Source organism: Chelon labrosus (genome assembly GCF_963514085.1).
Source record: "Chelon labrosus genome assembly, chromosome: 12".
NCBI lineage: Eukaryota > Metazoa > Chordata > Actinopteri > Mugiliformes > Mugilidae > Chelon > Chelon labrosus.
In genome coordinates, this window is record NC_140345.1 from 6,078,451 (window position 1) to 6,097,448 (window position 18,998).

The 18,998-nt window shown below is 41.0% G+C and overlaps 2 protein-coding genes across 5 annotated transcripts; both read right to left on the reverse strand.

Moving 5' to 3' along the window:
* Positions 1-237: 237 nt before the first annotated feature.
* Positions 238-11,684, reverse strand: csf3r (colony stimulating factor 3 receptor). Of its 4 annotated transcripts, XM_084556118.1 has the most exons (16): positions 9,998-11,684; positions 6,882-6,991; positions 6,059-6,133; positions 5,605-5,898; positions 4,918-5,050; positions 4,618-4,784; positions 3,867-4,292; positions 3,497-3,579; positions 3,142-3,349; positions 2,837-3,025; positions 2,515-2,616; positions 2,087-2,233; positions 1,876-2,016; positions 1,677-1,779; positions 1,510-1,588; positions 238-1,070 (listed from the first exon to the last, which is right to left on the reverse strand). In XM_084556118.1, exons 3-16 carry the CDS (start codon positions 6,120-6,122, stop codon positions 591-593), a joined length of 2,616 nt encoding a protein of 871 aa, XP_084412244.1. In that variant the 5' UTR covers positions 6,123-6,133; positions 6,882-6,991; positions 9,998-11,684; the 3' UTR covers positions 238-590. The 4 variants fall into 4 exon arrangements, with proteins under 4 accessions (XP_084412244.1, XP_084412245.1, XP_084412243.1 ...); XM_084556119.1 differs by lacking the exon at positions 9,998-11,684 and having other exon boundaries at positions 6,882-7,448; XM_084556117.1 differs by lacking the exons at positions 6,882-6,991; positions 9,998-11,684 and having other exon boundaries at positions 3,867-4,008; positions 4,132-4,292; positions 6,059-6,363.
* Positions 11,685-17,201: 5,517 nt separating this feature from the next.
* LOC311496468 (uncharacterized protein) lies at positions 17,202-18,661 on the reverse strand. Its single transcript, XM_084556343.1, has 3 exons — positions 18,489-18,661; positions 18,340-18,398; positions 17,202-18,196 (listed from the first exon to the last, which is right to left on the reverse strand). Exons 1-3 carry the CDS (start codon positions 18,515-18,517, stop codon positions 17,442-17,444), a joined length of 843 nt encoding a protein of 280 aa, XP_084412469.1. The 5' UTR covers positions 18,518-18,661; the 3' UTR covers positions 17,202-17,441.
* Between the last annotated feature and the right edge of the window lie 337 nt (positions 18,662-18,998).

An 18,998-nucleotide genomic window follows, 5' to 3' on the forward strand; every position in this document is an offset into this window, starting at 1 on the left:
GACAGGGGATAGGGGAGATGGATTTTGGTTTATTTCTTGAAAAACAACAACATACTTTTCGGTATATTGCGCTCTTTTTAGTTATTTTTGCATTAAATACGAATAATTGTTAAAACTTCATTATTATACTTACTGTATTTACTGTAACTGAATGTTTACTACTATGGCTAGTTCTTAGAGAGTTAACCTGTTTTAGTTAATAAAACTTTCTAATTAATGCTTTGCTGTAGACATGTTAATAAGTGATCTGTATATTAAATTACCCTGCTTCCATTTTTAAGAGCAATTATTATATAAATAGAAAAAAGGCAAACAAAGTAGGTAAAAAACAGAAGTAACGGCACTTAGAGAGGATTTTTTTGTAAAAAAAAAAGTTTATTTTCTAATGAGGTGATTTTTACACAGATTGTCATACAGAAAAAGCATGGCCATCATAATCGTAAAATTTCCAAGTGATTTTAGCATAAAATCTAGTTTGCATTTGGAGCTGCATGCTATGCAACCTGTTACACAAAGCTCATTACACAAAACTCAGATCTTCATAAGCATCTTGCAAAACAGCTACTCTTATAATCAGCAAACAAATACATTTAGTCATTTTGAGTATCATTCATGGCTAATGCTCGCAGAAAAGGAAAGTCGTCCCAAAGATTGGCAGGGTCTGGCCCTTCTTCGGGCACACAATCATGGGATGGTCCAAAGAAACACTGCTCCCCTGACATCCCAACAGTCGCCATGTTCTGGTAGCACTTGGGGCTGAAGGATTCTTCTGACTCCAAGAGGGGCTGTGTGGATTCAGAGCGCAAGTACACATGAGTTTCTTTGGGTGGTGGGCTGTTGCATGGACTAGAGAAGATCACAGTAGCATAGGGAACAGAGTCGCTATTTGAACCAGAATATCCTGGGATGAATGGTGAGCCACATATAGACTCCCCCAGGTCACTGGTGTCCTCTGCACTGTTTAACCAAGGATCATCCACTTTGTTTGGCTTCACAGGGAGGTCCAGGAAGCTGAGGTGGGACAAATATATTGGATTGGGCTCCTCACTATCCCAGGAAGGATAGGTGTCCTGCAAAAGAAAATTAAATTAGTCATTAATGCATTTAATTAGTAAATGACAACATCTAGGCTCTGCACAAGATCAAAATTAGTTCAAGATAGCTAAACATAATGCTAGCTGCATTCATTTTTGACCTCATTTGGGGCAGCGAGAGAAGCTGTAAACATCTAAGACTGACAGACAGAGCTATGCTGAACAGTAAACAGTTCATTGCTTAGAAACGGTGAGCAAGATTCATTTGATTTATTTGTATTTGTCCTTTATTCACTTTGTTGTCGGCTCTGTTGTTAGTTCTGTTTTCGTCCCATGGTTCATCACTTTGAGAAATCCCTTTCACGTCACACAGTAATTTGATGTATCGCTAATATGAAAATGTTGACTACTGTAGCTTTAACCTGGAATGCAAAAGACATTTTATCTTGCACAGCTGGATGTCAGCTCTCCACACCTGTGTTGATTCTGATGTCCATCTTTTGATGCTGCTGTTTGCTGGATCTGGAACAGCTGGCCAAAAACGACCAGTGATCCTTAAAGTAAGGGAACAAAAAAAAAATATGTTGAGAAAGAAAAGACATTGTAGGTTCACATCATAAGACAGCATGTTGGTTATCTCACCTTTTGTGCTTGGAGAAACAAGTCAGCACTAGCAAAATTACAACGATGATAACCACTAATAGTCCACCGGCTGCGGTTGCAATCATCTCAACAGTAACTGCGTCTGAGAAAAGAAAAAAACGCACGACGTTGTGTTTGAAAAAAACATTCAATTAATCTCCATTTCTCCAGAAAGCCACAGTCAAATGATAATACCTACCAAAAGGCTCAAACTGAAAATGAACTGTCGACCCGTTCAGGCTCCCGCCAAATGTGCTAACCATCATGAAAGCTTCATACAGATACATAGCGTCGAGGTTTTTCAGGGTCACTTTCCTCTCATCTGGATCTGCATTCACAACTGAAAGAGGAGTCAGACATTAGAGAGGCTCAAGTATATAAAAATGTGAAATTTGAGGGTTTTAACTTACCGTTGATGGGTCCTCTGTCATCCCAGTAGAAGATCTGGTAGTTCTGGATAATTCCATTCCTTTGGTCTAATGGTATTTCATCCCAGGTGAGCTCAATATATGACTTCCAGGTCTTTTTAATTTGCATTTTTGGAACCATGGATGGAGCTTTAAAAAGAAATATCATCCCAGGTGATCATTACAACAGTAGAGCGCTATCAGAATTCCACAAGCCAGAAAAAAATATAATATATTTCTTTCCACAAGAGGGCATTATTCCATCATATATCAGCTGTTCCCTGAGACAGTGCACAGTATACAGTATATATATATATATATATTTAACCCATGTGCCAACTCTGTTCCCACTTCTTCAAAGTTGAGGCAGCCTGACTCTCACACCTCTCCTTGCTCTTTGTGTGATCCTCTTTGTGTCTTTGGTGACTTACCCTTTTGTCTCAAGTAGGCATTAACAGTCTGAGGAAGGCCTATCCCATCCTTAAATCTAGGATATACAGAGATCCCATAGGGCTTGTAGGGCTCAAAGCTGCCTATTGATGAGAGTGAAGAGGTTAGAGTGGATCAGTGCCCGCGAGCGAACAGTGTGCACAGGCAGGTCGTGCACAGGAAAGAAAAAAAAAAAAGATCTTGCTCTCTGACTGCTTGAATTCTTGTTGTAAAGGATGATCACCCGATTAAGAAAACCAAATGAAAGGTGTGTAAAATAAGAATGGATCTGAAAACGTGTAATACAAATACTATAACACATACCTGTTATAACAAGGCTGGACTGGTTTTTGTCGGCGATTTCAAACTGAATGTGGGAGAGGCCTGTCTCTAACAACGGGGTCCATTCCACCACATAACCAGTGAGGCCGGGAGTAACCGCGCTTTTCCACTGGACCAGTAGTGATGTGTCATCACGAGGAACAGCTGTGAAGTCTGATATATCCGTATATGCTATAGACACAAAAACATATCATTGTGCATGTTTCTGTAAAAAACAAAAAACAAACAAACAACGTATTGTATATTTTTAAACCAGAAAAAAAAGACGATGAAGAAAACTCAGTTACCTTTGGGTTGAAAAATCCGAACTTCAGTGGGTGGGGACTTCCCTGCTGCATTTACAGCTCTCAGATACACTTTCTTTACTCTTCCAGGAATCTGAAAAGAACAATAATTCCCTCTTGTAGAGCACACCTTTCCCTTTTCTCCCGGCGGTTTTTGCACTGTGACGATATACGACACATTTTGACCATTGGCACGGAATTGTTTTGATGGCTGAAGCGGCACAAAAAAGGGAAAAGAAAAAAAAATTGAAGTGAGCAGGTTTTAAAAGCAGACCTCACACACACACTCCACTAGAATTATGAGAGAGAAATACGCTGATGTGTGACAGGTGTCAAGCAAAGTGTGGAATGTGTGTACCTTCCAAAACAATTGTACGTTAAGTTGTTTGGGCATCTGATCCCCCGATACCTTCATCCACGAGTCTAGGTGTCCAGTGGGAGCTGAAAAGAAAGAGATGTCTGTCAGAACGGCAGCTCCTCAAAAGCCTGCACTTCTCACTCTTTAGAAAGTAAAACTTTTCTTTACAAGACAGGCCTATGGATCCGCTGCCAGAGTGTGCGACAAAACTCAATACATCAATTGAGCCTCCGCTGTAGAGCAAAGCAATGGGAGATGCAGGACATGGCATTAGCATATATTGAAAAGAGCAGGAAATGGAAGAAAAGGCAATAGATTAGAAAATGTTAGAGTGACTGATTGTGTCACTGTGAATTGATCACAGCCATACCGCTCTCCAAGGTGACTCCAGACTGGCTGTCGCTCCATTCGCTCCAGGGGCTCTGCTTGTATCTCACTCTAATCTGGGCCAAATACCGAGTCCCATGAAGTAGACGGCACAGGTCCACAGGTCTAGGACGGCTCACAGGGATCTGACGCATGCCCCAGGAGACACATACAGATATGTGTGAACATTTAGCAGGATTTCCTTCTATCAGCATGTTCATACCTATAATAGCTATAGTCAAGTCAACACTTGACTGATTCAAACTCACTTGTTCACTCCACTGGCTGCTGTCAGCTGTCTTAAACCGAACCTCTAGGTTCAGACGGTCCCGTATCCAGACCTGGTCCTGGGACACGGTCCAGCTCAGCCTCAGGCAGCCATACTTGTAAAGTGCTTCCATATTCAGAATCTCAGGTGGGTCAAACTTAGCTGCAAAAAAACAAAACAAAACAAAACAGTCAGGAAAACAAACGATTACATGGAATTTAGATTTTTCTTCAAATTATTTCAGTTCTACTGGAAAGCCACACTATTATATTTGAGTGTAGAATTCTTTGAGGGGCTTTAAGTGCCTTTATTTGATGGTTTTATTTGTGGAGAAGGACAGGAAATAAAGGGAAGAGAGTAAAGGAACGACATGCAGCAAAGGGAACAGGCTGGGACTGAACCTGCACCACTGCAGTGAGGACTACAACCTCATTTTATGCTGTTTTGACTGGGGTCACTGCTTGTCCACAGAAACAAGTAATCCTACCTGCACTAAGGGGTTCCAAAAAGAGTGCTGCTGAAGGTGCCTCTCCCAGCTCATTGACAGCCTTCACTTGTACTTTCATTTCAGTGAACAGAATAAAGCCAGAGCGAGGAATGGTGTAGCGGTGGACTCCTGGCGGCACCTCATAAACATGGTTCATGTTCAAATCCCTGAAATGATGAAATCACAATATGGAGAAACACAGTTGTGAAACGTTGCAGACGTTGCAAATGACATGTCTGACACTAAAATGAGGTCCGCTTTCTCACCGCTGTCTCAGAGCATATACAGGCAGGGTATTACCGTATCTCCGTGTGGAGGCTGTACTTTGTGGGCAGGTGGGTCTCCCGCTGCCCAGGGTCCCAGCTACAGGTCATTGTGTTGGGATTGGTGAGGTTTGTCTGACAGCTGAGGTTTTGTGGGGCTTCTGGTGGATCTAAAGATGAAAAAACAAAGTGAGGTTCTTTTTTTTTTTTTTCAGTTGAGCTGTTAAGGTCCTGCTCATGCACAGTCTACACCCACATCCGCCCAGCTGGGTTGGGGATTTAATCCACTAGCACCTGAGGTTCAATGGGGCTAGTGGTGGATCGATAGTTGAATAAAAACTTCACTACAAGAGGACCTGTGCATTGCATGGGAATCAAGTAGGAATAAGTATGTTGTGCAGGGTTAGGTGCATGAAATAGTATAGTATAACAGTGATAGTATTTGTTTGTGCCTTCACACCAAGGGACTGCAGAGGGATGTAGATTTATCTGGGGTCTCAGTTTTTATCAAATAAAAATGAGTAAAATAAGAATTGATCTTGAGTTTATAATTAGTCAGCCTTTAAAAGTCTCATTAAGCTCCAACAAGCACGTTAAAATATTAATTGTAATTTCCATTTTAGTCTTTTTTGTTTATTTTTATTTTATTTTTTTTTGCTTAGGACACAGCACATGGAATCACATGAGTTACCAAACACGTAAAGATACTTTAAAGTTTTCTTACATCCTGCTCGGATCTCCACTCCTGCAACAACCTGAGGAGGAGCCTGAATGTAGCAGAGGAGGAATTCCCTGGTCTGATTGAAGTTTGATATTACAACTTCGGAAACCCTGTCACTCCCATTGGCCACGGGGCTGCTGGGAATTAAGCGATCGCCGAGGCGCCACTCTATATGAACAGCTTGTCCAGTGCCCAGAGGGCAGTCCTCTCTGATGACACAGGTGGCTGTAACAGGCGACCCCAGAGGCACCACTGAGCTGGACGTCTGGACCTTGGCACATGGCTGTATGTCAACGTCTGAAAAGGAGAACATTTTAAGCACAGCATGCTGACGAGCCTTTTAATGGGCAGAATCTTCAAGGCAAACGGAGCAGAGGTGCAATAACACTTGTTTTTGTAACTGCTGGTTTGGTATTTCCATTCAGATTTGCTGTTTCAGGCTGACAGCAATGCTCACCATTCCTCGCCTCACTCACAAACGCCACCAGCATGACAATCACTGACGCCCATGTGGATGTCATGATGATAAAACCTGTTAGGCAGCCAAAAAAATGAAATGCATTATTCCTAAATTGCAAACTTTCAAAACAATATTTTGAATTGCCATTCCTTTCAAAGCGAGTGTCTGTCACTTCAAAAGGCATCATCAGCATGGCGTTTCAAGTGATCTCTGTGAAACACAATATTTCAGTGTAAACAGTTTGCATTTGCTGCCTCCCACAATTCTAGCAATGAAAAACCTGCAGTGCTGTCTGTGTTTGTAGAGCACACACGGAACAAATCCGAGCGCTGACACATGACACACTCAGGAATAATAAAAATCAACATTCGTGGCAGCTTGGGTCCACATTTATGCGACCTGATTACACAGAAGATTTGACATTTAAAGCTCTGCTAGCTGATAAAATGAAATTCAAATTCCCTGTAGACAGAATAAATTGTTATTAATAGTAGCTCTCTGTACATACTATATTCCTCCTCCTTACACCGTTAAATTAGAAAGATAAAACTCCCGAGAAAGAATTCTTGGAAACTGTGATTGCGAGTTGTTTGAAGGTAACTTGCACTCCATAGTTGATTGGTCATGTGTAATTAGCAGCAATGTTCAGCTGAGATGATGGGCTAAGCAGATGGTAGCAATTCTCCAACATATTGTACTTCTGATATTAAGTCACCAATCTGCTTCTTAAATCCGAGAACCATTTGGGACTTCACATTACGAGCACAGGTGTCGGAAAACTTGAAATGAATTTCGAGTCTTGCGTTTCTGAAATACTCACCATAACACAAGCCTGGAAGTTTAAAATTCACACAAATCTGGTTGCTGGCTCACAGAGCACTGCCAACAAGAGCCAGACATGCCTTCACAGCATGGCTGAGACTCGATGTGCTATATGGAGGAAAAAACAAAGGAGTTTGAAAGAGTTCTGAAACAATTCACTGAGTAAAAGAAAAACTATGGATGGAGCTGCAATTTTACTCTGACAATAAAAGCACATGCAAAGTAACTACTCTAAGAGCGCTACACGTACAAAATGTTGCACGTCAACAATGAATTACAGATGCATTGTCACATTTTGATGAGTAACATTTTCACACGGGCACCTGTGATTTGTCACGTACGTGTGTTTTTTCGCGTAAACACATTTTATTTTTTGTTCATTGTGATTTATCAAATAAGAACTAAACTCTTCTGCCGGTTGCAGCTTCTCAAATGTGCAGATTTCCTGCTTAAAGTTTTACATTTGAATCTGAACTCTGGTAAACAATTTGTCACAGAGTACTTTAAATTTAAACAATTTTGTGGAATTTACTATGATGAACAAAGAGCCCTTATGAAAATAATCCTGAGTGAAAGCTTGTTAACAGCAATACATAAGCAAGAAGAGCTAATGAAATGTTTCACATCATTTTAAGCATGATTTTAAGTACGATTAAGTATTATTAATCACTTTTAAAATTGTAAATCATGTTTTTATTATTATTATTTAGTGTGATAAATAGCTGAAAGGGAAACAACTGATTTAGTCAGAGAAAATCTATTTTACCCTGACAATAAAAGCACATGCAAAGTAATCAACGATCAACGAATGGAAGAACATTAGACTTTTAAAATGTCACATGTACACTTGCTTATGCATTATGACATTTTTATGTGTAACATGTTCACATTGACACATGGGGTCTTCACAGAATTTCATGTCATAAAACACTTACGCACATGTGGTTTTTAGACATTTCACAATATATTTTCACAAAATATTTCACTTCATGTGAAGCCGGATTTTTACATGATATTGCGAGATCTGGTCATTGTTTCAAATCAAAACTGAAATCTTCTCCTGGTTCCATCAAATTTGGAGATTTTCTGCTTTAAGTGTTAAATTTGAATCTGAATGCCGGGTAAACAATTTGTCTGGGAAACATTTAGAAACATTTAAAGTATTTTTTTATGAAATAGTCTTGAGTTGCAACTTATTAACAACATCATAAGTAAAATGTGTCACTGACATTTTAAGTGCCATTTAAAGTATAAAATTAAGTAAAGTTGATCCACATTGAATCAGTTATTGGTCAATCATGCCAAGTGATAACATCATGAAATACTAAATGCATAATCATTAAATACCACTAAGAGCGCAACAAGGAGGGAAGATCATGTGTGTTATCTGACCATGGGGCAGATGACCCTTATTGATTTCTCCATCAGAGAGTCATTTCTCAGAGGCGTGCTCACGCACTCAAACATGTGTCACATGGCAACACATGTACACAGAACCAGTAAATGAGACCACAGCGTTGAGAAACTTCCTGTGGTCTCGTAATTCTCGGCATTTGTCTCCCTGCCCGATTGTTGTGATAAACTGAAGAAGCTGAAGTCCACTGGGACGCTGGGACTCTTGAGATTTTAAAATTGAAATTATTTGTTATTATATTTTACATTTAGCAGGTCTTCTAAGAATCTTGGCGCAGGACAACGTTGTACCTTTGGGCAGAAATTTCACATCTAGACTGTCAAATTGCAACAACTCCAAACGACAAGGAAGCATTACTTATAATTGGAATAATTTATTACTATCGCTCAAACTGTCAGATTACTGCCCTCAGTTTATAATAACCGGGCCGCGTTTCGCAGTGAGTGAGAAATGGAATTTCTCCCTGTTCCTTATCAGCAGTTTGCAAAAAGGCTTCCATTTTCCATTTTTGCTTTCCTTTTTAGAATTTCTGCTTACTACTAATAGGTAATTGCTTCTGGCCTTGACAAAAGGCAATTCAGAGAAAGAGAGGGCGAGAGAAGGGGGAGAGCAGAAAACTGTATTAAATTTGGAGTGTATTTTGTCAACAAACGCAATGTGACATACTTAAAGACAGCATAAATTAAGTCTGGCTATTCTTTGTGTGTTGGTCGATTACAGTCCTAACATGCAGATGCAAATATGCTATCTGGATACCTTTTTTTTTTTTTTTTTCTGAGTCACTTTGTGTAAAGGGATGTTTTGCTCTAGCCTCCATACATTTCCTTTCCCATTACTGTTACGGGTTACAAAACGCCCACACTCTCAGGATTTTGCAATATCCTTCACACAGAGTGCAATGACACACTCGCCACCATTTCCCCTTTTTGGTCTGTTTTCTCACTCTAGGCCTTGCGTGTTTAAATAATTTACAAAAGAAACAGAGATTTGTCTTTGTATCCAGGCTTCAGAGCAGTTCCCTCAGCCTCAGACATATTGACCTTACATGTCAGCACGTCTGAAAATCCCAAAATCTAAGAAGGAGGAAAGCAATCTGTTTCACATCCTCTTTTTTCAATGGACAACCAGAACATAAATGGGTTTTCTATACGTTGACTTGCTTAACACTGTGTCCATAGTGACCCGTAGAATATGACAAAACAACTGTGAAGAAATCTGTCAAGATGGTTGTTTAGAGAAACATTATACACAAAAAAAATGTGTAGTTGAAATGACTTTTGTAGAAAGTATTCTTATACACTTTGAGCAACCAGTTTAAAATACATTTACTTTAAAGGGATTATCTTATCTTGGCTGTTGCTGCTTTAATCATACATATTTAAAATATCTACCATCATGTTATTTAAAAAATATACAGAGGATGATAAATGGCACAAGTACAATACAAACTGGCCAGAAAAAATGATCAAATACGTGTTTTATTTGAAATTAAGTTGAGTGGCCCCTCGCTTGGATGAGTTGCAGCTATCTAGATCGAACGTGTGTCGCTCAGAAAACAAGTTTTGTTAAGTTTTCCCTTTTTCTTTTCTTTTTTTTAAAAAAAAAACAACAAAAATCTGGCACAAGTATCAGAATGAAAAGAGCGGCAAATTGCTTGATGTGAAGATAAAGGAGAGCCATCAGAGAGGCTTGCCACTCACCACACAGCAGCTGCAGCAGACCCAGAAAGACAAGAGGCTCTCATCAGCCCTGATAGCACCAGATGAAACAGTGAGGCTCAAAGCAGCTCAGATTGGAGAACATATGTGTGTGTGTTAGCCAAGTGGCAGCGGCAGCAACATCCTCGTTTTGCATTTGTGAAACTTCACTGTTTTCCAGGAAGAAACACATGACTGATGGGGCCCTGTTATGGGAAGGAAAAGTGGCGTGTTTTTAAATTTCAGTTTTGAAAGAAAGGAGTTAAATAGCTCAACGAGAGAGATGTTAAACTCTGCAACAAAATCCATAATTCTTTGCAAGTGGTTTGATATTTTTATTTTCTGTCATACCACATTGCGCGGTGATTGTGGCTGGAGTAATAACAGTCATTATGCTCCAACATGTGGGAATTAAATGTCTGTGTGTGAACCTGTGGGGTAGCCTTGCTGCTTGTATGACATTAAGGAGGTATTTCAAGCTTATTCAGTGGTCTCCTCACAAGGTGTTAGTACGGTAGCTGTCAAAGAGCCTACAATTTGAGAGCCTTCTTGCAATAAGAATGAGGTATTTCTGGTTCATACTGACCCTTCGGTGCTGAGTGTGACCTTTTGAAGTAGCAGATATGCTGTATTACCAGGGCTGCTTCAAAATGCAGCCATTTCCCTCTCTGAGCCTGTCTAAGCCTTTGTCAGCGTGGTAATAGAACAAGCTCTTAAATGAGATTGTAAACTGTGCCTTGACCCCCCCAAGGGCACTTGAAACTAGTTGCCGTATCACGTTTATTAGCTTATTATATCGTAAAATGATTCCGCGGCTGAGAACTCATTTCAAATGGTGCGCGAGGTGAGCCGATGAGCACTCACCCACTCAACTTTTAATCTAACAGCTGCATCCCTGCTCGGTCACTCTGCTGCCCTCAAAAGCATAATAGGAACTAACTGTTAATCAAGAGGCCGCTGGAGGAGGAATTAAATGCACGCAGCGGTAGGTTTTTGAATAAGAACCAACGGGAGAAAAGAAAAGCGGGCACTAATTAAAAATACATTAACTGGTTATCATGAGTTGACATATTTTGCTTGATCTTTTTTCCTAATCAGCAGTAATGAACGAAGTGTTCTCCATCCACTGGGTATTACATGCTACGTCTCAGTGAGCAGTAAAATTAGCTGAGGGCCCCGAAGCTAAGTTGAACTGATGAAGCCTTGCTAGGTTTGATTACGGTTCTTGTACTATACTTAATAGAATGCTGTCTCATCTTTAGATTCTTATTCACGTTAACGATGCGATGAACCCCAAATTAGTCACTGCTGGAAATATCATCTCACTGCTGTCAGCCCCTATACAGAGAATTACTGTAGTTAACCGCAGCCGCAACTATTGTAATCAGGGCTTCTGCTAATCAGGAATGCTAATATTCAAGGCTAAAAATATTTAAAAGCCTTTAGCTCAAACTATGTCCTCCTACTACTGCACTCATCCATATAAAGAGAAGTCAGGCTACAGTGCAGTCAGGTAAGATATTGATTACATCAATAAGAAAAAAATCAGTAATACCCCCAAAAATATCATGTTTATGTGAGGTGATTTGAATAATATTTGTATTCAATAGTTTAGACCTGCTAGAAATTGTCACATGCTGGCTATTGAATGTATAAGATAAGGGTGCAGGGTTTCTCTTGTTGAGAATCTTAAGAATATTATTTAATGAGATACAGCAAACAAAAATTGATTCGTCCTCCAGTGCAATGAAACTGGTCGTAGTTTGTAAATGTATTTGTAGGTAAAAACTAAAAGTATTAACTGGACGACAGAGCGTTTTCCGCAAAATTATTTGAAAAAGGAAAATATGTGACTGAAAGCCTCCTAAAATTTTAAATCACTTACAAACATATATCACAGTAATTTCTGGACCAGCTGTGCACACTTTCATCCTCAGACAAAGAGTTTAAATGTGTTTTTGGTTTATGTATTTAGGCTGGTGTTTATCATGTTTAGTGTTTTTACTTAGTGTGTCAGAAAATAATGATGAAAAATCTTGAAGCCCATGGTTCTACTGAATGATTATTTCATTTAAAGGACCAGTTTGTAGGATTTAATGACTACTAATCTAGTGGTGAGGTTGCAAACTACAACCAACTTACTTCCATTTTGTCTCCCTCGTGCCTCCCTTCCCAAGTGTGTAAGAGAACTCATGGTGACCACAGTTTTATGTAAATGTCTTGAACATTTTGTTTGTCCGTTCTGGTGGGTGCTGTTGAAACATGGTGCTGCAACATGGTGGGCTCTGAAGAAGAGGAACAACTACCTCTGTAGATGAGAAGAACTATGCAAACAAAACACAGTGGAAAAATTATGTACAGTTAAAGGTGATTATACACTCATAAAAATGTAATTATAAATACTGTGTTCTTGTACAAATAGTCTTAGGCCCTTCAATTAACCTGATAAGGCCTCATTATTTATGGTGCACTTCCCATCAATTTGAATGGGAAACAGTGACAGAAGTTAACTACACAAACTTATTAGACATGTTCCTATATAATTTACAGATTTGTGGACTGCTGTTAGCTAAGCTTGACTCTCCTGTTAGCTTCATTACATTAGTTTTATGGAGGGACAACGACCAGTTGATTGAGTCCTGTCCCCTGACTTTAAATTGATCAGACCACTACTCTGGGACATGACTGACTGTATGTCCACTGAAAGAAAAGTCAGGAGATTAACATAGTTATCTACTGTAGAAGATGCATTGCCTTCAGATTGTATCATTACTGTTATAGAAACTATAGTAGGAATCAGGTATGGATTCAGAGAGCATATGTGTCGACGTATCTTGCAAAAGTTTCTTCTCTGTAACATGTGTAATGTACTAAACAGGTTAGATTCCCTGTGCATTTGGGCTACTTGCTATAGAAGATCAATTATGAGCATAATAAACATTACACACTGCTTAATGTGTCTACATGTCACCGAGTTGTTGTACACCGAGGAGTGTAACCTCTTGCACTTTGCTGCTGTGTCCACCACGAGGTCTGGTCGAGTGAGTCTGTGAGACACCGCGGGTGAGAGAGACTGAGAGAGGAGAGGGTCAGACAAGCTCCGACTCACGCTCCTGCTCCTTACATGCACCCAATCCACTCCTATCTAGTACCTGTCACACGCTGGCTGCAAAATGGAATTGACTATTGATTTCCCCTTTACCACAGGTCAGTTGTGCTGGCAGGCTATAGTGGGCTCACTGAGAGCCTCGCGTGGGACAACAAGGGGAGTGGAGAAGTAACACGAGAAGGAAATACACACATCACAAGACACACAAGCACATATACACGTTCTTATTAACCACCACCTTCTCAGAGCTTGGCTAAAGGAGGACAATCAGCATTGCTTTGAAAGAGGTTTGCCTCACGACATTGGAAGCGCAAATTAAAGGAAGATTTGTCAGGCAGAATGAAGTAAAAAATAAAAAAAGCATATTTGTGAAATATTGTTGTGCCCTGTGGCCCTTTTAAATAAAGTAATGTCTGTTTCCTCTTTTTTTTTTCAGTGGCTTGAAGAAGTTAACTGTGCAGTATTTCACAAGAAGAAGGCAAGAAACGTGACAACCGTGACAAATATTTTCTCAATTAAGTCATCAAGTGATAAGAATCATTTCCTACATTCACATCATTTTTACTTGATCCTGTAAACACAGATCTAGGAAGGCCGCACCCCTCCACATTTTGCCCCATTTGCTCTGATTGGTCAGTTCCAGTGGCCTTAGCACTCATACATGTTTGAGCCGATAGCTGAAGACGGCAGTGCTGCTGCTGCTGAAGGACAGACGTAGATGGTGGTAGGGATGTAAAAATCTAAGAAAGCGTTTCATTGGACAAAAAACTCGTACACATCTCCGAGTGCAGGATGAGTCATCTGCATTTTTAAATAATTTTCCAGGAAATCAGAAACTCCGAAATACCATTAAGACTATCTACAAAACAATTATTTTTGTTATTAGTGGGCCAGATTTTGGTGTGTGTGTGTGTGTGTGTGTGACATATAGTGCATGTCATGTTGTTCGTAAGCATCAGATTGTATTTAATGTAGACTTAAATTAAATGTAAACATACTAACTGCCAACCCCAAAATTAGGAAACAGCTCACTTAGGTCTTGAAATGAAGCATTTCAAAACATGCATTTTCATTTATGAGTGTAGACGCTTATACAAAGGTCTGCATGCTGTGTGGTGGCTGTAGCATGGTCTGCTACAGGCACAAACTGAACAGAGGATAAAAAATTGTCAAAAACAATCTACAATCCAACACACATCTGATGGCACCACCACAGACCAGTATCTGCTCTCATGATCATCTGCTACACGAGTTAACAGTTAATCATATCAAAACCTGGCCTAGCCTAATGCTGCAACACGAGTAGGCTCCACTGACTGACTGACTGACTGAGAGTAACTGTGGGAAACCAGAAAACTTTATTCAAAGACAAACTGAAACAACAAACAGGAAACATACACTATATTACCAAAAGTATTCGCTCACCTGCCTTTACTCATTCTATGAACTGAAGTGCCATCCCATTCCTAACTCATAGAATTCAATATGATGTCGGTCCACCTTTTGCAGCTATTACAGCTTCAACTCTTCTGGGAAGACTGTCCACAAGGTTGAGGAGAGTGTTTATAGGAATTTTTGACCATTCTTCCAAAAGCGCATTGGTGAGGTCACACACTGATGTTGGTCGAGAAGGCCTGGCTCTCAGTCTCCGCTCTAATTCATCCCAAAGGTGTTCTATCGGGTTCAGGTCAGGACTCTGTGCAGGCCAGTCAAGTTCATCCACACCAGACTCTGTCATCCACGTCTTTATGGACCTTGCTTTGTGCACTGGTGCACAGTCATGTTGGAAGAGGAAGGGGCCCGCTCCAAACTGTTCCCACAAGGTTGGGAGCATGGAATTGTCCAAAATGTTTTGGTATCCTGAAGCATTCAATGTTCCTTTCACTGGAACTAAGGGGCCAAGCCCAGCTCCTGAAAAACAACCCCATACCATAATTCCTCCTCCACCAAATTTCACAGTTGGCACAATGCAATCTGAAATGTACCGTTCTCCTGGCAACCTCCAAACCCAGACTCGTCCATCAGATTGCCAGATGGTAAAGCGTGATTCATCACTCCAGAGAACGCGTCTCCACTGCTCTAGAGGCCAGTGGCAGCGTGCTTTACACCATTGCATCCGACGCCTTGCATTGCACTTGGTGATGTGTGGCTTGGCTGCAGCTGCTCGGCCATGGAAACCCATTCCATGAAGCTCTCTGCGTACTGTACTTGGGCTAATCTGAAGGTCACATGAAGTTTGTAGCTCTGTAGCAATTGACTGTGCAGAAAGTCGGCGACCTCTTTGCACTATGCGCTTCAGCATCCGCTGACCCCTCTCCGTCACTTTACGTGGCCTACCACTTCGTGGCTGAGTTGCTGTTTTTCCCAAACGCTTCCATTTTGTTATAATAGAGCTGACAGTTGACTGTGGAATATTTAGGAGCGAGGAAATTTCACGACTGGATTTGTTGCACAAGTGGCATCCTATGACAGTTCCACGCTGGAATTCACTGAGCTCCTGAGAGCGGCCCATTCTTTCACAAATGTCTTGTTTCACAGTCTGCATGCCTGAGTGCTTGAATTTATACACCTGGGGCCAGGCCAAGTGATTAGAACACCTGATTCTGATCATTTGAATGGGTGAGCGAATACTTTTGGTAATATAGTGTAGATCTGCTGTTGTGGCTTGTGTTTTTGCGTGGTCTGCAGTTATTGATTACTTGCTGCTTCTCATTGCTAAATGTTCCCCGTGTAGCAGCTAACATAGCCATAAAACTATCTAGCAACTCATTGTTTCATTTAAAAAAAAACACAAAAGCGGAATTGCTTTCTATTGCAGACATGATAAAGAGCACAGACTTGTACCCATTTTTCCAACCTGGGCTCGCACGGTTTGCAGACATAACCTCATGCACAATGGAGGAAGTTAAAGTGAGTGTGTGAATTCAGTAGTGCAGATAATTAAACTGTGTGCAGAAATGAAAACGTGTGAAATATAATTCAATACCTATTAAATTGTTGTTGAGACCTTCAAGAAGGTGTTGATCTAACTCTGTATTGGGGCCTTAACATCTCACAGCGTCACAGCAATCAAAATGATTCACTAGGCAGGATTTCTGACCATGTGTAAAAGTTGATGTATTGTTTTAACGTAAAAACATTCAGGGAGTCACATGTATTTGTCAGTAACTTTATTAACAGGTCATGGAATCTGTGACATAAAATACAGCTGCCACTTCTATCTGCATCGAGAAACTCTACTAGGGGTCATTAAGTCATTGATCGAGGGTAAAGAGGCAAACAATTGCAGGATGGCTGTCTGACATCTGAAACATTTTATGTATTCACTTTCCTTTTAGGTGTTTCAACACGTAAGGTGCAACCACCAAATGTGTGGTCTCGATATAGGCATCAAACTAACTGCCTGCTGCCACTGAACGGCCCACTTTTTCTGCCCAACGTAATGTCCTTTATGATGTATAGCTACACTTGACTGCCTTCCTTCCTGCTCCCCATAAACAGTTGATTGCTTCACTTTGTTCTGTCACTCATTTCCTTATTCCCGTTCTGGATGAGCGCTCCTAACCGACTCACTCGCCAGCTCCTGATTGATTGATTTACGGGTCAATCAGTGGATAACCTTACCTGCCTGCCATTTCATGTGCTCAAACTCTTAGGGAGCAATCAAAGCCTGGGGCTAAAATGAAGCTTTTCTTCAATTAATCTTGTGTAGAAAATGTACCGGCTCTTCTAGCTCGTGTTCTGCATTACAAAAAGAATCAATTCATGATAAATGTGTGTTACTCGCAGACCAAATTCAAGATCTAAAGCTGTATTTTAGCAACTCATTTTCTCTATTAGAATTTCCAGGCCACCACTAAGAGGCCAGGGAAGGCGATTTGGAGAAATTAGCATAGCCACTAGTAGTACTTGCAAACAACAGACTGTAAACAGATTACGGGATTTGTCAAAGGCTGACCTTCTGTTAAGCAGCACCTGTGTGAAACAGTGTGAGCCAAAGTGGCCTCTACCACTTACAGCCAACAGATGGCACTCTGGTAACATCCAGACCCCAGTGAGTCATTTATGATAAAGAAGAAAAAGGAGAGAGGCAGAGAGGATTCTTGCCATTTATGAATTTTATATTCAAGACAGAATGTGCGATGTGACTTGTACACAGATACATGTTTTTTTGTTTGTTTGTCCCCCCCAGTGATGCGAAAAAGGAAACCACAATGATTGAAATCTGACCCTTTCCCCCCGTTCACAAAATGCTTGCCTGTTAACTTTAACGACACAATGACACCACCTGACAAGACCGCTGAGCTATATGCCAGCACTTTAAGTTCAGACTTTTTCCTAAACTGGGCCAGATTTCATCAGACGTCTGAGATCGGGGTTACCTTGAACAAACGGTTTGACATTGAGGCTTCTGTGCGGATACTGAGCAAGATGGCTGGGAAGTCCAATCCTCTCCCTAGTACCAAACACAAGACCTCGACCGTTCGACGCTCGGGTGTTTCCTTTGTTGAGAAAATGTGGTGAACCAAGGACAGATCTGCCCAGATCCTTCTGGTGAGCGCCATGACCCCTGCTTGCCATGCTTTGGGGCAGTCGGAGTCGACTCAGAGACATGCCACGTCTATTTGGGCCAGACTCGTCAACAACAAGGTCATGCTCATTGTAGACAAATGAGACCGGCTTGTAGCGACCTTGAGGATCCCAATTCACAAGGTCAGACTGGCTGGGGGCTTCAGCCAGTGTTGATAGGGCAACACGCTTGACTTCCTCAAAACTGGGCTCGAGGTCACCATCTGACTGTCCTCTGGGAAAGCCGAGCTCTCGGTTGGTGGTGTATTCGCTCGGATTGTAAGAAGCGTGGCCCAGTAGGAATCTGTCAGAACTCCAGGGGTGAGCTTGTTTGTGCATTGTGTCGTCAAAGGGGCTTCCTCCTGGCTGATTTTGTCGGTGGGTGTCCATGTTCGGTTCAGTCAATGCCAATTCATGATCATTCTCATAATAAGATCGGGGATGCATTCCATGGTGAGCTGGTCCATAGAGATCAGGGGCTCCATGGACTCCAGGATAATCCAAACCCAAGGCAGCTGCACGGGCTGCAGCAGCAGAACAACACGCAGGAATATTATTAAGCTGCAGTTACTCTCTGTTTGCGGTTTCATTGTTTTGAAATGTCAAATATACCCACTAATTGGTAATTATAAGAAAGCAGTAACATCAATCAAAGCACACTACATACCTCTTGCTGTTTTAGCACAATACACACCTCCAGCTGACACAGAGCCGAGCACAATAGTGCTGCAAGACAAAAAAAAAAAAAAACACTGTAAGCCAAACAGAAAAGCTCTGAGCAGCAAGGATTGTTTTTAACCACAGGGTTTAAAATACCTGAGAAAAAACACCAGAAGCACACACATTCCTGAAGTTATGTCAGCATAAATTTCACGACAGCACAATTACTGAAACACTTGTCACTCTTGCCTTTTTTTCGGAGGCCACTCGGACTGCTTAAAACCTCAGCCTGGCTTGATTTACTAATTACAGACAGCTGGTTGTCATAGAGACCAGAACTCCACCACAGAATCCAGTCAGCCACTGGCAAATTGCTTCATTATAGGAAATTAGTTAAAATGCTTGCCAGCAGCAGAATTCGACATCACAAGACATTGCGCTATTTTGTTCATTTCGGAGGAGTGAAACACGCATTTAAAGATGGCAGCATGAGTCACGCAAACAACATGGTTCACTGCAATTTTGTACAGACTTGTACTTCTGTAATCCTTTATTTACACACTGCAGCAGAAGTTTGCATAAGCTTGGCTAAAAGAAAATCTGCGGTGTGTAATTTGAACATTTGCAATCCTAGTACAACTGTAACACCACATCAGAAGTCGTCTC

Coding starts and splice junctions, on each gene's coding strand:
- csf3r (XM_084556116.1), bottom strand. CDS start 6,254: ATGCTGATGATGCCTTTTGAAGTGACAGACACTCGCTTTGAAAGGAAT. Junction 4,293..4,617: donor TTTGGAACCCCTTAGTGCAG/GTAGGATTACTT, acceptor GTTTTTTTGCAG/CTAAGTTTGACCCACCTGAG. Junction 3,026..3,141: donor TCGGATTTTTCAACCCAAAG/GTAACTGAGTTT, acceptor TTGTGTCTATAG/CATATACGGATATATCAGAC.
- LOC311496468 (XM_084556343.1), bottom strand. CDS start 18,517: ATGTGTGTGCTTCTGGTGTTTTTTCTCAG. Junction 18,399..18,488: donor CTTCTGGTGTTTTTTCTCAG/GTATTTTAAACC, acceptor TTTGTCTTGCAG/CACTATTGTGCTCGGCTCTG. Junction 18,197..18,339: donor TTGTGCTAAAACAGCAAGAG/GTATGTAGTGTG, acceptor CTGCTGCTGCAG/CCCGTGCAGCTGCCTTGGGT.